A 19,091-nucleotide genomic window follows, 5' to 3' on the forward strand; every position below is an offset into this window, starting at 1 on the left:
TGATATGTTTTTTTGTTTTGTTTTTGTTTTGAAACGGAGTTTTGCTCTTGTTGCCCAGGCTGCAGTGCAATGGCACGATCTCAGCTTGCTGCAACCTCCGCCTCCTAGGTTCAAGCGATTCTCCTGCCTCAGCCTCCCGAGTAGCTGGGATTACAGGTGCCTGCCACCACGCCTGGCTAATTTTGTATTTTTAGTAGAGATGGAGGTTTCTCCATGTTGGTCAGGCGAGTCTCGAACTCCCGACCTCAGATGATCCGCCCACCTCAGCCTCCCAGAGAACTGGATGATACTTTTTAAATGCCCTTTTACACTATCCTCATGCTCCTTCCACTCCTCTGTTCCAAATACTCATTTCCAGACATCTCCTCCTTTCTACCACATCTCTGACACTAAGGTATAAAATTATATAGTGCGCATATTATACAGTAGTGTATTGATATTATGAAGTATATGCATGTGGATATTAGAATGGTGACAAATAGGTTCCTAGTTACCTTGACGAGAGATTAAGATAACATTTTCACCTCTATAAATACAGAAAACTTCCCAATTTTGTGAGAGGAGTAGCTCTGATTCTCAAAGCTGGTAGTTAATTGTCTTAGTTTCAGTCATCAATTAGCTGATGGTCCTCTGATGCCTTTTGATTGGCCCCTTTGTCAAACAAAACAAACACAAGAAAAGCCAGTCTGACAACACTGGTTTATTCAAAAGTCTCCTGGAAGAACCTGGGAGGAAGGAGGTGGGGGTGGGGTGTAAATGGAGTGTGGAGATGTTGGAATGGAAGGAAATACTTTAATTTATCAAAATGGTTTGGGTTAAAAATGTGGTTGAGTCGGGCCTAAGCTTTCATCCTGGGCCAGTACGGTTTCTCAGAAAGGTTTAAGGTTTGGGTTTAAGTGTTGAAGTTAGGGTTAGATTAGATTATTTCATTATTACGAACCCTAAACCTTGGTTTTAGTTAGACTTCATCTGTGCTGCAGACGCTGTAATTTGTTTTGTATTGGAAGAACTCCAATCTTCTCCAGCTTCACTAGGTCTCATTTTTGAATGTCCCATTCTTTTAAGAACTACCTATTGATTTTCCAAAGTAATATAACATATGGGGTAGGCATGGGCATCCAAAGGCTGAGATGTAGATGACACCCCAGGGACACAGGAAGTGCCCAAGAGTGATCTGGTCCTTTTGAGAAATCACTCTTTTAGAAGAAGAAAAGTTAAAAAACAGTATGGTGCTGTATTCTTATCAATGGGGCATACACAAATGTAAAATCTGTATATTCAAAAATATAAAACAAATCTCAAAGCTAAAATGGAGGCTAGGTAGATATAAGATCCCTAATTTGCCCATTTTATTTGTTAAAGTACAGCTTTGATTTGAATACAAATTGACTTAGGGAGAGCTAAGGACTGTTACAGATTGCATTCCTCTGGTTTATATATCTCAATAAAGGGTGGAAACTGCTGTTTATTACTATTTGCAGCCTCAAATCTCGTTCATTTATGGTAGTGAAACAGCTAATTGGCATTTTTTTATGGACTAAATATACTGAAAGCTCACACATGAGTCCATAGCCATTATTTAAAATATGTGACATAAATATTTTTATTGATCCACAAAGTCATCACTGAATATTTACATCAGAAGCTGTCTTCTGCTAGCACTCATTCACTTTATGTGTCCATATGACTCAGTTAAGACACAATCTTAAATTGCAATTGTCATGTGGAAATTACAATCCCAGTAGTACTGGATCTTTAAAACTTGGGATCATGATGCTTTCACTTTACAGTACCCTTTGACTTTCAAATGTCCACATTTTAGCTTCTAAAAATAATGAAGGTAACAATAAAAAATTAAAAATTAAATGTACTCTAAAGGCTTAATATATGTAAATACATTAGCTTAAATATGTTAGCTGTTATAGTAAAATGATAAACTTGTTATTTCATATTAATCTCTCTTATCCTATGAGCTGAGTCTCATTAACTTGGTTGCTGGCATTTGTCCTACAATAAGTTCTAAAATATTTCTGTGTTTGTGGATTGTAGATGTAGCATTCAGAGGATTCATGACGCCCCCTCCCCCACACCAGTAGGTTAAAGATTTGGAGGAAGAGGAATTCTGACCATTCCACAGTTTAAATATGTGTACTGGGACTGTTTAACAGTTAATCTTCCTAATACATTTAACTTGCATAAGTTGATTTTTTAAAAGATGAGGCTGGCCCGAGGTGTTACTATGGTTAGCTGGGGCCCTGTTTTAATATTAAGTTTTTCTTTTTTGGAGTCACATAACACCAGGTGGAAAAGATTTGTTACTAATTCCAGGGAAGAACCATTCACATAGTGTTGGTTAAATGGTCGCCTGCTTTCACACTTCAGTGCCTGTAGACCAGAGCCCTGGAAACAAAAGGGTTACTTGTTTCCCCACCATCGCCTTTACCCGCAGATCGATTTTTCTTATTTAATCAGCGAGTAAAAAGAGAGACACAAGGAAGAAAAAAAAAATTGCAGGAAGGGCAAAGTGGTGGGGGGGAAGGTTGAAAGCCAGAAGCTGCAATACAGAAAATCAGTCTTGGGAGTTGGGCTGCGGAGTTCTTGGAACAAGGAAGGGAAGCGGGCAAAATGCTCGCAGTCATTTCCACACAGCCAGCCTCCCTTTTCTCCTCGCTACGCGCTAGTGGCTCATTTGGCTTCTCTCTGCCACCGAGCGATCACATACATTATTTCCCCCAAGATAACACAATCAAACTTGTATTTACCGACATCCTCTCCTCGCAGCCTGTTTGAGATTTGTTTTAATAAATAAGTGTTTTATGTGAATGATGTAGTAATTGAAACGGGCGCATCATTTTTTTCCCTTCTTACTGCGGGAGGTTCCTCAACCCCAATCTGGTTGGAAAATAAAACGCTTTGTCTCCACAACCACCCCCCACAGCACCCCCACCCGCTCTCAGTGTGTGTTTTATACGTGTGTATATCTCAACCCCCTACAGTAGCCAAGAGAAAGCAGCTAGCCAATGAGAGAGCCCAGTTTCATAAAAGCTGCTCTCTGATTGGCCCGATGCGAAAGGGCACTGGGAACAAAGAAAAGTCCCTTTCAGGTATAGAGGCTGAGAGCTTCTTTTTCTCCACTCCCTCTGTGTGTGTGTTGTGTTTCATTCCTGATTTAGTGTTGCAGAACAAGCTTGTTGTGTGTGTGCACCAGGGGAATTTTTGTTTTGCTTTTTTTAAATTTTAATTTTTGCTTTTATAAAAATACACAGGACGGTCTGTGACATTTGATGGTCCATCTTCTTTAATAATAAATTTGTTGAAGAGATTATAATTTCCAAAATAAAGCGGCTGCAACCAAACACATTCAATGCAGTTAGAAGGAAAAGGTCAACTCGATCCAATACAGACCGTAAGTACGGTTGCGTGGTGTGTCTCTATATAGCACTTAGCGGGGACTTCATGCAGGGGAATGTGCGAGTTTTATGCATAGAAATGAGGAACTAGTTACAGGGTTTGGCTTTTGCATTTAGAACAACAACCCAAGAAGGGTGAATTTTATTCAGTGGAGGGTGAAGCATTTGTAACTTCACACAAATTAAGCTTGACTGGGCACTCGGGGTAACTTAGAGGAAATTAGCTTTTGGGCTCTAACCCAAAGGAGAATAAAAGTGACACAGTTACGTATCCTGGTCTGCAGTGTCAATTCTCTAGCTCACCTTACTCCCTCCCTCTTCTGTCCTAGCTGGGCAGACCCCCCTCCCAAAGCGATCCAGGAAAATGGGGGCAAGGGCAGAACAAGCTGATTTCTGTCTCTTGTCAGATCCCAGTGCCCGATAATTTAATATTAAACAGGGAAATAGTCACTCATTACATGTAATGGTTATAATTACCATTCGCCATCTCCTTAAAAAAGCAAGCAACAAAAATACCATTAAGAGAAAAAATAAAAGCCCCACCCAACCCAAACAAACCCACAAATAGTAACAATAGTGTGTTTATTACAGGACCAGGCTGGGGAGCAAGCAAAAGGTTTTTCTTTGTTTAATACATGAAGTGGGGGTCCCTAAAATCCAAGTAGCTCGGAGATACCCTTCTCCCTCCCCCAGGCGTCCCCGTCCCTGGCCCCTTGGGAAAGCCGACAAATTGGAGATAAGTTGAGGAAAGGTTTATAAAGTGTTTCTTTAAAACATCTGCTTTGCTCTTGTGCTCATTACATTTCACTCCTTCCGAACTTCGGAGATCCTAGATCTCCGAGAAATGTTTCACATTCATAACTTGTAGCTTCTCCCACTGCGGGGAGGCGGGCGGAGGAGGTTGGGGGAGTATGTGCAGGGGGAGGGGAGAGACCTTCAGCATTTTTTTTTTAAAGACCAGATCAGTATTTTCTTGATACGCTTGTCACCATTTTTGTTCTCACGACAACCAATTGAGCCCTTGATCCTCACGTGATGTGAAAGGCTTGCACTGTAACAAAATCGCTCCTTTTAGATGGTTGGTTGTTACTAACTCGCCCATCCCCCTCTCCCAGCCCCGACATTTCCAGCAAAGCGACTCTCCACTTCCAATCCATCAACAATTCATTACTGCTTTTAGCTTCCAAACGCCAGCTAATTAAAAATACTAAGCCAAGCTCCGGGGCCATCTGACTAAACACAGGAGGGGGTGGGCGAAGGGAGGAGGAGGAGAGAAAAAATAAATACAAGGGAGACACACCGTTTGCTGCGAGTATAAGAGGGAAAAACTCCCGAAAAAGGTCGCCTTAAAAAAAAAAAAAAAAAAAAAAAACCTTTTTTTGACTCTAATTATCGAATTACCACATGACTGACTGACCTGAGCGACAGAGGATTCCACTCCCCTCGGGAGCTATACTAGGAACTCAGTTCCTTTTTCTTAAAACAACTTAAGACAGGAAAACATCACATCCTTTAGGTTTCGAAGACTGAGCCCATTTTAAACGCCGTTATTTTCCCCACCCCACCGCCCCACGCCCCCCGCCCCGAGCGAATGCTGTTATAACTGGTTTATCAGCTCACTGAATCATCTGCTCCCTCCTCCTCCACACCTTTCTTTTTCTCCTCTTGCCCAGTTTCTCATCGCACCCTTTCTTCCTCCTCCTCCTCCTCCTCCTCCTCCCTCTACTCCCTCCCCTCCTTTTCTCTTAAGTTAGTTCAAGAAATCAAATCTGTCAGGACGGGCGGAAAAATGCCACTTCCCGACTAACAGGCGGAATCCAGCCCAGATTTTCAGTCCTTTCTTCTTATTCTTTCTTCCCTTTCACTAATTTATCCCGATGTTAGCACATTCTGTCTCGTTACTAGCGGACGCCTGTAGGTTTGCTACTTGGGATCATTACTGATCACGGTGACTCTGAAGTCTGGAACTGAAGGCGGAATGAGAAGTTGGGAAAACTTTTTTCTCTAAACTCTCTGTTTTTTAAAAAACTATTATTCTCGATGCTTGTTAAGAGGAAAAAAAACCTTTGGTGCTTCTGTTGTGAATGTGAAACATTATTTTCCAGCTGTACAGTGACACTTTTTTTTTTTTTAAGGAGAAAAGGACTGATTCGTTTGCCAAAAGGGGGGTGGGGAGGTGGAATAATGTTATCGAGTGATTATTCTGGCTGAGATGTGTTATTTGGTTTCTTCCTCCTTGATCATTTGGTGTTTAAGTAAAATGAGGCACAGGCTTGTTTGCCGAGTGGAGTGGGAAAGGCATTTTGATTTGCTGGCCTAATTAAAAAATGATAAAGGATTAAAAGGTAAGCAATGTCTGTGTGTGTGTATGTGTGTGTGTATGTATATTTATTTATTTTTTTCTTGACAATCAACTGTTAAAAAGGGGCTGATCCCTTTAAAAACCGTTTTAACTGCTCTTTGTCAAACACACACTCATTTGCGGTCATTGAGGCCACCTTGGCGCAGATCACTTAATGTGTATGTCTTAATCAGTTTTCTGTACAGTCAGTAGCACCATATTTAACAGAGTGAGCAATTCTGTGACCTAGGAATACGGTAGAATTGTTTAAATGTATTTTTTTCTCAAAAGGCAGATATTTAACTTTTTATATAACACTGTCTTTTCTGGAGAGAAATGCTCTTAAAAGGCATGCATATTTCAAAAAAGAAATTGTATAAGCTGTTGGGGAAAAAAGGATAGGAGGGAGGTATGTGTGTGTGTTGGGGGCAGTTATTGGTTGTTTTTTCTGTTCCTTACTAGGAACAAAAACCGGATTGCCCAGACAATTTGTAAAAAGAAGTACTGAAACCTAAAATTAGAAATAAGGAAAATTTAGCAACATTCTATTCTGAAAACTAGCCTCAGAACTTCAGGGTCTGGTCTTCTAAATTGCAAGATCTAGGACATGTTTAGGGATGTTTAAAGCTGTGTTCTTCCTTCTTGTCTGAGTGTTCAGGCTGTGTTTCTGGGATTGAGATACCACATGTGCCAGACTGAAATCCTAAACTTTAAAAATGAACACAAAAACCTTTCTGGACTTGAATCAGATCCTTAAGATAATTTAATGCTTTTAAAAAGGTGATTATCCTTGTGTTGTTGATAAAGGGATTTTCTTTTTAGCTACCGTAAGATGCTTACTGTCATAGGTTTATTTTTCGGGTTTGGTTATTTTTCTTTAAACCTGATACTGGACTGTGAGGACAATACATGAGCCACCGTACCCTCCATCCTTCCCTGTCCCCTTTACTGATTCCCCAATACTAATCGTTTTTTATTCTGGTAACACCCAGACAAGAAATATTCGACTTTTCCCCCCTTCACAGGAAAAGGTGGACCTGGACTGAGGGTGTAAAATCCCTGGACACATTCGTGGGGCAGGAAAAAGAAGAGGAAGATTAGAAGATTTTTTTTTTTTCTTTGAGAGAAAACCCAGCGGAGATAAACGAATGTCCCCTCATCTCCAAAGGAAAGTTCATCGGATTTTTATTCTAGAGAGCTCATCTTCAGGATGTCAGTGAACATTTCTGCTGCAGGAAAAGGTGTGGATCCAAATACAGTTGATACTTATGACAGTGGCGATGATTGGGAAATCGGGGTTGGAAATTTAATAATTGATTTGGACGCTGATTTGGAGAAGGACAGACAGAAATTTGAGATGAATAATTCCACCAACACCACTAGTAGCAGCAACTCCAAGGATTGTGGAGGTCCGGCCTCCAGTGGGGCTGGTGCTACCGCAGCCTTAGCTGATGGCCTAAAATTTGCTTCTGTTCAGGCCTCTGCTCCCCAGGGGAATTCACACAAAGAGACCAGCAAATCAAAAGTGAAAAGGAGTAAAACTTCTAAGGATGCTAATAAATCTCTGCCTTCTGCTGCCTTGTATGGGATTCCCGAGATCAGCAGCACTGGCAAGAGGCAGGAAGTCCAAGGGCGCCCTGGAGAGGCAACTGGCATGAATTCAGCGCTGGGTCAAAGTGTGAGCAGCGGCGGCAGCGGCAACCCAAACAGCAATAGTACCAGCACCAGCACCTCTGCCGCCACCGCGGGGACAGGCTCCTGTGGGAAAAGCAAAGAGGAGAAGCCAGGTAAAAGCCAGAGCAGCCGAGGCGCCAAGCGGGATAAGGATACGGGGAAATCCAGGAAGGACAAGCACGACCTGCTTCAGGGCCACCAGAATGGCAGTGGCAGCCAGGCCCCTTCCGGGGGGCACCTCTATGGCTTTGGGGCCAAGAGCAATGGAGGTGGCGCGAGCCCCTTCCACTGCGGGGGCACTGGGAGTGGCAGCGTCGCCGCTGCAGGGGAAGTTAGCAAAAGTGCCCCGGATTCAGGGCTCATGGGAAACTCTATGTTGGTAAAGAAGGAAGAGGAGGAGGAGGAGAGCCACAGGCGAATCAAGAAACTGAAAACTGAGAAGGTAGGATAAAGTCGCCTTCCTAGATGTCCTACTCTCCTCTGTATGCATTTGTGTGGGTGTGTGGGGGTGTGCCTCTGTGTGCCTTACACTTCTTCATGCTTTCTGGTTCTTTGTGAGATTTCTATGATATGCATCCTTTATATCAAAATTTGATATGGGGGAACCTACTTGGGTGCAGTGTTTGGCTCTTGCTTCTGCTGTCCTTGCTGCTGCTGCTGCTGCTGCTGCTGCTTGTGATGCTAGTGTTTGGGTTTCCAGGTGGGAGGGCCTGAGTGTTCTAAGTACCTTTTGCCCTGTAGATCGGTTCCTCACTAGTCAGCAGGTTGCCGTGTGCTTTTAATAGAAAACCTGCTCATGCACCCTCTTGACTCTTGTCCTGGTTTCTTCCTTAAGGGGAATAGTTTTCTATTTTAATTTCTTCATCCTAGTATTGCTGGTAATGTGTCCTTAGGTGCAAGGTTCAAGTTCCCTCCCTGGAGAGCAATGTCGAAGATTCTAATTTACATTCTACAGATCTCATCCCTTTTTTTTTTTTCTTACTGTCTCCAAAATAGTACTGTGAAAGGATATCCCTGAATGAGTTCTTGTTATTGATCCTGAATTAAACCCCGAGCTTGATGTGTTGGGTCATTTGTTTCATAACTGCAGAAAAACTGGATGGTTTTGTTGGCTGTTAGCACTCTGCTCTTGTTCCCTCACCCAGTTCTTAGCTAGAGATTTAAGAGTGTTACCACTTGGATACCTAGCTTGACTGGGGGGCTGGACAGCTGCTAAGAAGAATTAAACAGACTTGGACTGATACTGGTGAAATGTGAAAATGTAGCCAAAGGGGATGTAGATGGCTGAGTGAATTGGAATATAGAATTATGTGCTGCATTTAAACAGTGTGGATGGTTGATTTAGCCCATTTGGACCCTTCCTCCCATCTTTGTACAAGTCTATAGTTAAGACACTGCTTTGGAAGCACTGCCCACCCCGACACCCGCCCCATGTTTTGCTGCTTAGTCATAGACCACATTGACTAATGTTTGGGAACAGAAGGTGTTCTGTCCACTAGGCAGGTTGGGAAGGAGTTAGGGGTGTGTGTGTGATATTTCTATGAAATTAATCTTCATATTAATTCTACAGGTTGTGCCTTGCAGAAGCAAGATTTCTCTCATGTGTGTTGTGGCATGGTTGTTGGGGAACATGCTTATTAAATAATTTTGATTTTTTTTTTTTTTTTTTGCTTTAGTTGGCGATTGGGATTGTAAGTGGTGATAATATGTCTTTGGAGAATTATTTCCGTGTAAAATGGTTCACTGCTACTTAAACTTTTATATTCTTGTTTTTGTGTTCAGGATTTAAGTTGGAGTATAGGAGTAAAATTTGGATTTTTAAAAGTTGATAGAGGCACATTAAGGTGTAGATAATGCCAAATTTGCAAAAAGCCTCTGAACGCTTATAAATTCATATCCTTTTGGTCAGGCACATTGATGAATATAAATGAGTTTTTTAAAATTCCAGGTTTTGATTCTTATGTTTAAATGTGTAGTTTCACATTATTTCTGCTAAAAGGTGTTCTGCAATCTTCTTATTACTTAGTACAGTAGGGCATTTACTTTTGTTGCCAATAGTCTTCAAATTGCAGTTCTAATCTGCTTTAACTATCTAGATGAATTGCCCTAATCCAGTGCTCACAATGGCTGTGGTTAAGGAGTCAGAGCCATTTGATTGGATTCACTGGCTGCTTGGAATGTGGGAGGTACTGCCCTTTTGCATTCCCCTTAGCCTTTTAATCTTCCAGCCAAATGTTCACATTCAACAATTTTGTTTAGCTGGCAATCGGAACATTTCAGTATCTCAAAGGCTGCTGTCATGGCAACTGAGATTACAGCGTGGTGTCGTTTCTCCAGTTTTTGTGTTCTTTTCACTTTCCAGTCACAGAGGAAACTGGGTGAAGAATGGAAGAATTAAATTATTCATATACATGCAACTCATCTTCAGTTAGAGCAGCATAAATGTGATAAATATGAATTACATAAATGAAGAGCAAACAAGTCATGGTGGATCTGGGGTGGGAGAGGGAAGAAAGTACATTGCATTTTAGATTCACTTCTGATCCTATACCAGAGGAAGCTGTGCCACCAATCTTAGCCACTGGAGTTGGCACAGGGGCCCCTCAAAGGCTTGGAACCAGGGGCTTGGATCCTGTAGTGTTGGCCATTCTCTGTCAAGTTGGGCGTTGGCTCAGGACCTCAAACGGTATTCCTTAAGGCTTTCCTCCCCACCCCCACTTCACCCTGAGAACGACTTCTCTTAAGAATGCTTTCATCCTTGGCACACAGAAATGGCACTCCCTTGCGTGAATGCCACCCAGGAAAGTAACTCTAATTCCACTAACTAGTGGTTGCATCAAATTAGGCATCAATTTAAAAAATGCTTCCTACTGATGTGAGAATACCTATTTAGAAAGTAAAGATTTGGTAGGACCAGAAGCTTCACTTGAAAAAATATTTCAACACTGAGGTTTTTTGACATTTTATACAATGTTTTAATTTCCTTCAGCCTGGCTTGATTATCTGAGTTTGTGAAGAGTAAGTGCCTGGAGAGTGAAGATTATTAATTTTCAGCAATCAGATGTGGCTAGTGAGGGGCCACATGTGAAAACCAAAGGGGAGTGTACGCGTGTGTGCCTTTTTTTTTTTTTTTTTCCTGGTTGGAAGGTTCACAGGAGATTCATAAGACTTGCTGTCACCGGTTAATTTTCACAGCATGCTTAAATGTCTATTTTTGGTCTGTGTATTCTGTTTCTTCACTACACAAAGTCATGTAAAACATGATAAATTGGACCTTATGAAACCTAATTAAATCAATGAGTGTTCTACTCCTTTATGTGGAAACCACAAGTATGTTGTAAAAGTCGCCACTCCCTTAGTACGTGAACAAAATCAAAACATGCCATAATTCTAAGATGTTTGAGCTGTATTTCTGTAGCCCATTTTGTGGTTAAGCCACCAGTGACATGTCTGAATAAGTAGATTTGACGGGTTGGCTTTTGGTTGTTAAAACCTGCCTCTCCACCTTACCCTCCTTTCTTGTGAAGCATAATAGCCTTGTATTGAAGCTCTTCTTTATGTATCCTCCTAGCCATGTTACAGTTTTGACTTATCAGATAGGGAGGCATTCAGCTGGGCTTTATAAATAAACGGTTTATATATAAAGTTGTTGGGTTTATTTGATTTCTGGAAAATTCAAAAATATATACAAAAACTCAAAAATCCTATAAGTGGCTGATACTTGAACAGAAGTGAAAGGCACAGGAGGTCATATAGTTGTGTCTCAATACGTATTCAGGGAAGAGAATTATTTCTGTAATATCATATTGCTTTCATTAAGATGGCCCTGGTCATAAAGGTGGTGTCTACAAATGGACCTGTCCATAAAGGATATCATTCATTTTATTTTATTCTTTTGTAGAGGCCTTTTTATACTTCACTAGGGAATTCTGGCCCATTTTCTAAGTGAGTGTGAGCAGTTTAAGAACATATTTTGATTAATGAGTTTTGTGGACATTATGCTTTTTTTTTTTTCAAATATAGTGTCCCATATGAATTCTGCCTAGAGTGTAGTGTATCTACTGTGAAATAAAAGGGCAGAAAGGTCACTTGCTATAATTAAAGAACAGAGTCCATTGTTGTCAGACAGCAAACTGTTTTGAAAGCTACATGAGAGATTTAGCTGTTAAAAACGTTGGTAACTGAGGGTGGCTTCCAATCAGCATTGATCCAGCGCCTTACTTTTGTGTAGGTCTCCTCACAGGGTGACAGGGCTTTCTGAGGGAGGGAGGGGCTGCCCTTTCCCCAAGAACACATGGAACTTAGGGATTTGTGTGATCAGACCCATCACTGGATTCTGACTTTGGTGTGTGAAATCCGTTTGCTTTGCTGGAGAGAGAAGGAATATGCATAACTGATCAAGATTGTCCTATAGGAGATAAATAATGTTTTGCAACTTTTAATAACTTTGCAAATAGTCTGTAAAAAACGGTGGGGGGAGGGATTGATAGTCCAACTGTCATGAGGTTAAGAATGCTCTTCAAGTGAAATTGCTTGGCTGCAAGATGGTTTTAATTAGACTGTTATAAAGACTTATTTTTCCTAAGCAGCATTTTATAGTTAGTAAATGAAATGTATGCCGAAAGTGCTAAGCAGAAATCTCCCTAACCACAGAGGTGTTCAATAACCAGATTCAAACAACATGGAAAGTACCATCTGTTCTTCGTTTTCAGCATGAAAAAGAGGGATTGAATGGCTGAGATTTGCTCCAATTTCGATGGTGTCTGTGTGTGCGCGTGTATTTTTTTTAATTTAAAAAAGTTCACCTGGTACTTCATAGAAACTTGAAATTGCAGTAATATGAGCAACACTGTGAAAACACATGTTCCTACATTTATTTTAACCAGTTCCACTTTTATTTAAAAGATTTCCAGAAGCCCAGCCATTGAACACTTTATAATGGTTATACAGTTCCTGCAGGCAATCACAATGAGCGGTGAGCTTTTCCAAAGATCTGACTATTTAGTCACTACTTGAATTATTCTGTCAATTTTCCCCCTGGAGGCAAGGAGGGGAAAAGGCTCTCACGCCAACTCTGGTCAGCGTTTATCAGTTAATCTAATTGTGTGTGATATTGCTATGGACTGGTGTTTACTATACATAGACCTTGCTCTTGTTCAGAGCTGTAATCTAGGATTGTTGATAATGAGGAAAATATCCTTTTAAGGAAGCGTAACTTTTGAGTCCTTGACTTTTAGACCCTAAGAATCTTGGTTCTGGGTTTAGTTAGAGCCCTGGGTAAAACATTATCCGGCCTTTGTTTGAGGTCTTTTATTGAAGCTAATGACTGGGCTTGTGCCTCCCTGAGATAAATGACATTATCTCTGAGTGGCCTGACAGGAAACAGACATGTTAATGGTGAAGCTGCGGGGAGGATCTGCTTGGGTTCTGACAAAAGAGTCGAGAAAGGGACCCCTGGTTGTGGTCATTAACACATAATGCATTCTTGCTCTTCCTAAGAGGCCCTTGATAATTGGAAAGCTATTTTAGCCACAAGCACTTAAATCATAAATCTACTACTCCTAGTTCTTTGCATTCTTAAAAGTAGCAAAGTAATGTGTTTTTTGTTAACAAGTGTGTGATCTGGTTTTTTAACGTGGTGGCAGTTCCAGGCTGCCTGGGTAATGACATGTGGAAGAGCTGCACGTTGAATTGTTTTTATCAGTTGAGATCCTTCTTTGTCTTTCAACATTGCTCAGCCATCCCTCTACTTTAATAAAGTGAAAAAGTGGGTACAGAGCTGAAAATAAGTCATTTTTATGCTTGAAGATGTCTTGTGGGAGGGAGATAAAATCTGTTTCATAAGATATTGTGCAGTGATTTGAATGTGATGAAACCTGACTTGGAGTGTATGTTTTCAAAAGTCATGAGTATAATTGAGTTTCAATGCAGTTTAAACTCTCTGCTTCTTGAACGAAGATAATTGCCATGTTGAACACACTCTAGAGGTGTAGAAGAGGTGGCAGGATCATGTTATTCTATTCTTTAATATTAAGCTCTGAAGTTTTTCATAGTAATTACTGCAGCACAACATAGTTTTGATTGCCAGCACTCTGAACTTGCCAGCAATCTGAACATCAAGGGTTTTGATTGAATACAAAACAGTTTATTCCTAAATTACTTGTATTACATTCGTGTGTTATATGGAAGTCAGAACTAAGGAAATACTGGGCTATCCTTGTTAGCAACATCTTAAGGAAAATAACCCTTCTTCACTAGGATTCTTGTTGATAAATGATCATAATACTCTCCTAATGTAGTCATTGAAGATCAAAGGGATGGAGAACAGGTGAGCTCCCTGCCTCAGTAATGACTTAAGATTGTCATTAGAGAGTAAGTAATATGTGTATGATATTGGTGCCCTGTAACTGGTATTTCATAGGTGTGTGTATATAAATGTTGTAACTGCATATACGGATGTTGGATTGGGAGTATTTAGTTAGTATGGGCTTTATTATTTAAAAAATGTTCACTGTTGGCTTTACATTCCACTCTGCTGCAGAGTATATGGACCTCTCCCTCTGTGTCTAATTTTTTCTCCCAACTGCAGTTTCACTAGTGACTACTTGCTCCCTGTCACAAGTTCTTTTTAATTTAAGCTCAAGGTTTTGGCAATGGGAACAAAGCCTTTGCAACTGAATGAAAGGTTGTTAAACTATTCATAGTTGATTGACCAGCAGTTGGGCTGTTTGTAATGTTATTTTGAGAGCTCAAAGGATATGCAACCTCTTACATATCCAAAGTGAGACTTGGCACTTTGCTCCTAAAGCTGAATTTTGCATATTTGCTAAATTTTGCTTAGAAATACCTTTGGGAATGTAGTAGAAAAGATGATGAGTTTTGCCTTAAGAACTGAAATGATCACAAAGCAAATACTTACACTTTGCTAGGTCAGTGGGCCTTGAACCACAGGGATCCCATCTGGTATTCAGAAGGCTTTTCCCCCCAGTGAAACTAAATGAAAACTTAAAGGTATGTATTATAATTGTAATGGAGAACTCAAAGGTGTTTCGGTTAGAACAAATAGGTTTGAAATGATGAACAAATACTTCTGTGGATTTTTCAAAGCCACTTTCTCTTCTTTCTCATCTCCACCCCCCGACCTAGTTTGATTATTATTCACTGGGACTATTCCAGCCCAACCACTGAGGTTTCTGCCTCCTGGGAATCCTCATTGTCAGCTAGCACCTTAAGAAAAATATGTCTACAGGGACATTTAGGCATATTCCAATAATGCCACATGAATGTAGCTTTTACAGTTTAAAAAGCAAGTAAAAATATATTGATTATATTTTGTGTTGTACATAATGATTTCAGAAAGCAGATATTTAGGTTGTGGAATTGACTTATTATGCTAACCAGAGAGCAGATGGCATGGTGCCACAGACGTATAATTTTACTTAAAGGGACTTTTAAGGTTTTGATGTGTTTTCTTTTCCTCTTATTTCCCTGATGGCTTCTTTTTATTGAAGGGTAACTTAAGGAGACCTGGTAGCAATTTTACTGCCTTCCCCTGACAGTTTGAAATAATAGCTTGGCTTGGTCTTTGGTTGCGCTGATCTTCTACCAGTCAACTCGATTCTGGTTTTTGTCATGTGGCAGAGAATTTTTTAAAAAGTGTTAGTAGTATGTTTTAAGAAGTGGACTCTTTTATAAGCCTCAATTAGCAAAAGATGACAAAGTTCCAATTGGTCACACTTTCATAAACTCCTGAAGTCACTGTTTGTCCTTTTGATTAAAGAAAACTCCTGGTTTAGTTTCTTAGGAAAGCAGATCTGGCCTTCTGGCCACTTTCGGTACACCTTTTTGTCCTTCGCATTAGTCACTGAAGGTTCAAAGGTTGTGTCTAAGTTGTTCCTAGTTAGAAAATTTTCCCCATGCTGGAGGAAATGTACTTTTTTTTTTTTTTTAAACTACACTCATAATGTGTTTGGATTCAGCTGGTATAAAAGTACCTTTTGTTTTTGTACCTAGATTTTACAGTTTTATCCATTCTTCACCTCAAACATCATCAGGATGAGTTGGAAAGCATCTTCTAACTTTTTTTTCCAAAGTGTGCATAGCCAGACCAGATTACTTCTGGATTTCCTGTCACTTCCTTGGCTGATTTTATGGATGGCTCATGTTAAAAACAACAAAAATGTTTGAACTGGAAGGGTTGAAGCCTTGGGTTTCATTCTTCATGGAGAACTGTTTATTTGTGTGTGGTTCACCACAGTACATGGATAATGCTATCAAATCTGTGCTTTATTATAGGCTTATGACTAGCACAGCCGCACTTTAGTTATGTGTTCCCGTGCTTTAGTTATTTGCCAATTCTTTTGTGATGGAAATGAAATTAGAGCTGAATCTTTGCAGCGAAGGGGAAAATAGGCACAACAAATAGAAACTATCCCTTGAGCCAGTTAAGAAGTAAGCAGTGGTGATTAAACATTTTTTTTTTTTCAAAATAAGTGAAACACAGAGGAAACTACTTCCATTTAGCTTGTCTGTGAAGATGTGTGGAAGATGAGCTCAACATTTTGAGAAGTGGAGGCTGCAAGTAGATTTTATCCCCTTGTATCGTTTGACATCTTCAGTAATTGAAAAGCGATTTGTATTCCCAAATCTTTAAACTTCTCTGAAGGTGTAATTTAAGTTAAGTAATATTGTTTGTTTCTGCCCCCAAAAGGGAGCAACATGATGTTAAAAAAGAGCAATTGAGCCTCTCTGCATCCAACTCCATTTGGTCAATTGTCTCCATTTACATTCCCTGCCCAAATCTTTCACCAGCCTTTCCCATGATGCCGCAGCAGATGCCAGACACTGAAGTAGAAAGCGAGCAGCTGTTTCCAAACATTACTCCATTGCTGTATTATCCTCCACAGTCTGCTTTCTTTTGCTTTCCCCTTCCCCCATTCTTAAAATAAAGACGCCTTCTCTCCCTTTGACTTTTGCATCCTCCAGTTTATCAGTGTGCGAGTTTTCTATCTTATCAGTCGCACTGGTATCTTCAGCAGGTCCGTTTATTGTTTTCGCTATGGCAGCAGATGGAGGGCCCTGGGCTCCTGGGGGCGTGGCCGCTGGCACCTCGGGCCCGGGGCTGCGCGTTCCCGACGGGGCGGCGGGGGCGTGCAGCCGGGGACGCGCCCTTCTTCCCGCCTGGGACCCGTTTATGGCCCTGAGCGCTGTAAATCTGTCAGCTCTTCACGACGCCTTCACCTCTTTCTTCATTTGCTCCAGCTTCTAGTTTGACAATGTTCCCCTGAGGCAGAATTCTAATCTGCTTCCAATTAGTTGCAAAATGTGACTGAAATTTCCACATTATGACTGCTGTTTTACTTGCACGCACACATCTAGAAACAAATTAATGCTCTTGAATATTTATTTTTTGAGCCCTTGGATTTATTTTAAGAGGAAGAGTTTCCAACTGTTTGGAATGACTTCCAGGGTTTGCATTTTTTCCCGAAAGCCGAATATACTGGGTACATTAAAACAAAACAAAGCAACTATGGTTGCCCCCCATCACTTAATAAGCCTTTTCCATCTTTTCAAGATTTCCCAAAATGTATTGCATATGTTTAAGTAATGCAAATAAATTTTGTAGTATTTCTAAAATAAACAAAACAAGGATGTATTGGCTAAGGAAGGGTCCCTATGCAGTGCTTTAGTAAAAGAGAAATATACACACACATTTCCTCCTAAATATAGTTTAAGTATACTTTGGCCAAAACACAAAGACTTTTGTTCCACACGTTTAAATTCTTTCATTCAATATTCAAAAGCTGTAAACCCAAATAAACAAATTGAGTGATTAATTGGCTTGGCACAAATCTAAGGGTAGCATTAAATAAGTTACTGTGGGCATTAATGTGTACCCAAGTTTTTGTGTAGGTCTCTGGAGCACACCCTCCCTCAGCGAGCGGCTGGGGCGGTTGTGCTGAGATCAGTATAGTAGGTGGGTTCCTGTGACTTCGGTCTTCCCAGTCCCTCCGTACGCCAGTGTTAGGAGAATGGACCTAGCTCTGGGCTTTGAGGTGGTTCTGTTTAGAGGGTGATCATCACTCATCACCCCAACTCCATTTCCTCTCTTTCAGTGATTTTTTTTTTTTTTGTTAACAAAGATGTTGATCCCCCTGATTATATGTAAATACTAGAGTTGTTTAAATCTTGGTTGCTGAGAATGCAAGTTAAGACAACCATTTTATTACTTGCCTTAAAGACTGCTTTCTCAAGTACTGGAGAATTTTAGTACCAAGGCAGTGGATTAGTATTTGTGAAAAGGTGCTACTCTTAATGTAAACAGCGAAATTTACTGGTGCATTTTAGAGTAGAATTTAGTCCTCAAGCATCTTGGCAGATTGATATCAACAGTAATAATGGGCTTTAAAGAGGTGTGAAGGATTTTATTGATGGTAAAGTGGTTATGTTGATCGCATCACTGTGTATTAGTTTCTGAGTAACAACTGCGCATGTAAATGGATGCGTGAGTTTTTAAAAACATCTTTATCATATATAATCATAAAACCCTATATTGATTGATTTCTAATGCTCTTTTATGTGCCACTTTAAATCTCTAATCAGGAGGTGGAGAATTTATTTCATTTTGTTTCAACAAAATCTATTCAAAATTATTACTTAGATATATAGGGTATACGTTATTTAAATGGTTTTCTAAAAACTTATTTTTAGATATGCCAGAATTCCACAAAAGAAGTCGGAGTGCTCTTTGTATTGCTTCCTTTCTTCTTACTCAATGACTAGTAGTAGAAAAAAACAGCCAGATTGAAATCCTTAAAAATTTAAAATGTTGAGCCTTCAGATTGCAGAGACCTCCTGGGTTAAAAAAATGAAAAAAAAAATAGTGGCCCCGTAGTGAAATGCTCACAATAGCAATGATTGTGGTAGCCCCTCAAGTCCTGGGGTTCACTAATTACCCTTTAATGAGGTCAGTCTGCCCCAGCTTTTTCCCTACCTTGGGAGGAAAAGCACACAAGACAGTTGGAGTTCAAGTGGATCTTGCTGTATTTGCAACTTAGCATAACTGCTTTGAAAGCCCCCAGGGTGCTTAATTGGGGCCTGGGCATTTTTGTTTGCGGGGAGACTACACACAGCTCCTCATTGTGCTTGTGGAAGCCACTGTGCATCTTGGAAGCATTACATGCTTTTGTTGATGGTGCATAGTTTTATAAACTCCAAATGAGCTTATTGCTTTTTAACCATTGGGAGAGCTAAATAATGGAAGAACCTAGAAGTCTTTGGGTTGGGCAGCCGCCAAACAGAAAAAAAAAAAAGAGAGAGAGAGAGAATGAATGGTTTAATTGTAGAGCAAACCATTTGTTTGCAGATTAAGATTTACTTGGTCGCCAAATCCTATGGATGAGGTGAAAGAATGAGGCCGTAAGGTACAGAGATTGAATGCCCAATGTTATGTTTTGTGATCGTGCTCAGCTGTTTTTACCCATTTTTTCACAAAGAAGGCAAAAGAAGAATGAATTGTTTAATGGAGAGAACTGCCTGGCCAAGTGCATTTTTTAAGCTGTATAGAGGGAGGGAAGAAGGTGGGGAGGCAGGTTATTTCTGTGCTCCCTGGTCAGGAAGCAAAACTCTCAAGGTTCTTTTAGCTGAGAGAGGGGCTAGAAGACTTG

At 40.4% G+C, this 19,091-nt stretch overlaps 1 protein-coding gene across 6 annotated transcripts in view; it reads left to right on the plus strand.

Annotated features, from left to right (window-relative positions):
* The first annotated feature begins 3,115 nt into the window (after positions 1 to 3,115).
* The window catches only part of ZNF608 (zinc finger protein 608), a 135,038-nt gene continuing 119,062 nt past the window's right edge, over positions 3,116 to 19,091 (plus strand). For 4 of the 6 annotated variants that reach the window (XR_009214045.1, XM_058440556.1, XM_032156554.2 and 1 more), the window contains exons 1-2: positions 5,165 to 5,755; positions 6,777 to 7,867. Coding sequence is in view for 4 of the 6 variants with exons in the window: in XM_058440556.1 (XP_058296539.1) it covers positions 6,962 to 7,867 (906 nt within the window). In the remaining 2 variants the exon portion in view is untranslated. Of the gene's footprint in view, positions 3,407 to 5,164; positions 5,756 to 6,776; positions 7,868 to 19,091 lie in introns of those variants that run through there. The other 2 variants (XR_009214046.1, XM_058440557.1) reach the window with 2 other exon arrangements.

This window comes from Hylobates moloch, unplaced genomic scaffold (assembly GCF_009828535.3).
Source record: "Hylobates moloch isolate HMO894 unplaced genomic scaffold, HMol_V3 SCAFFOLD_6, whole genome shotgun sequence".
NCBI classification, from domain to species: domain Eukaryota; kingdom Metazoa; phylum Chordata; class Mammalia; order Primates; family Hylobatidae; genus Hylobates; species Hylobates moloch.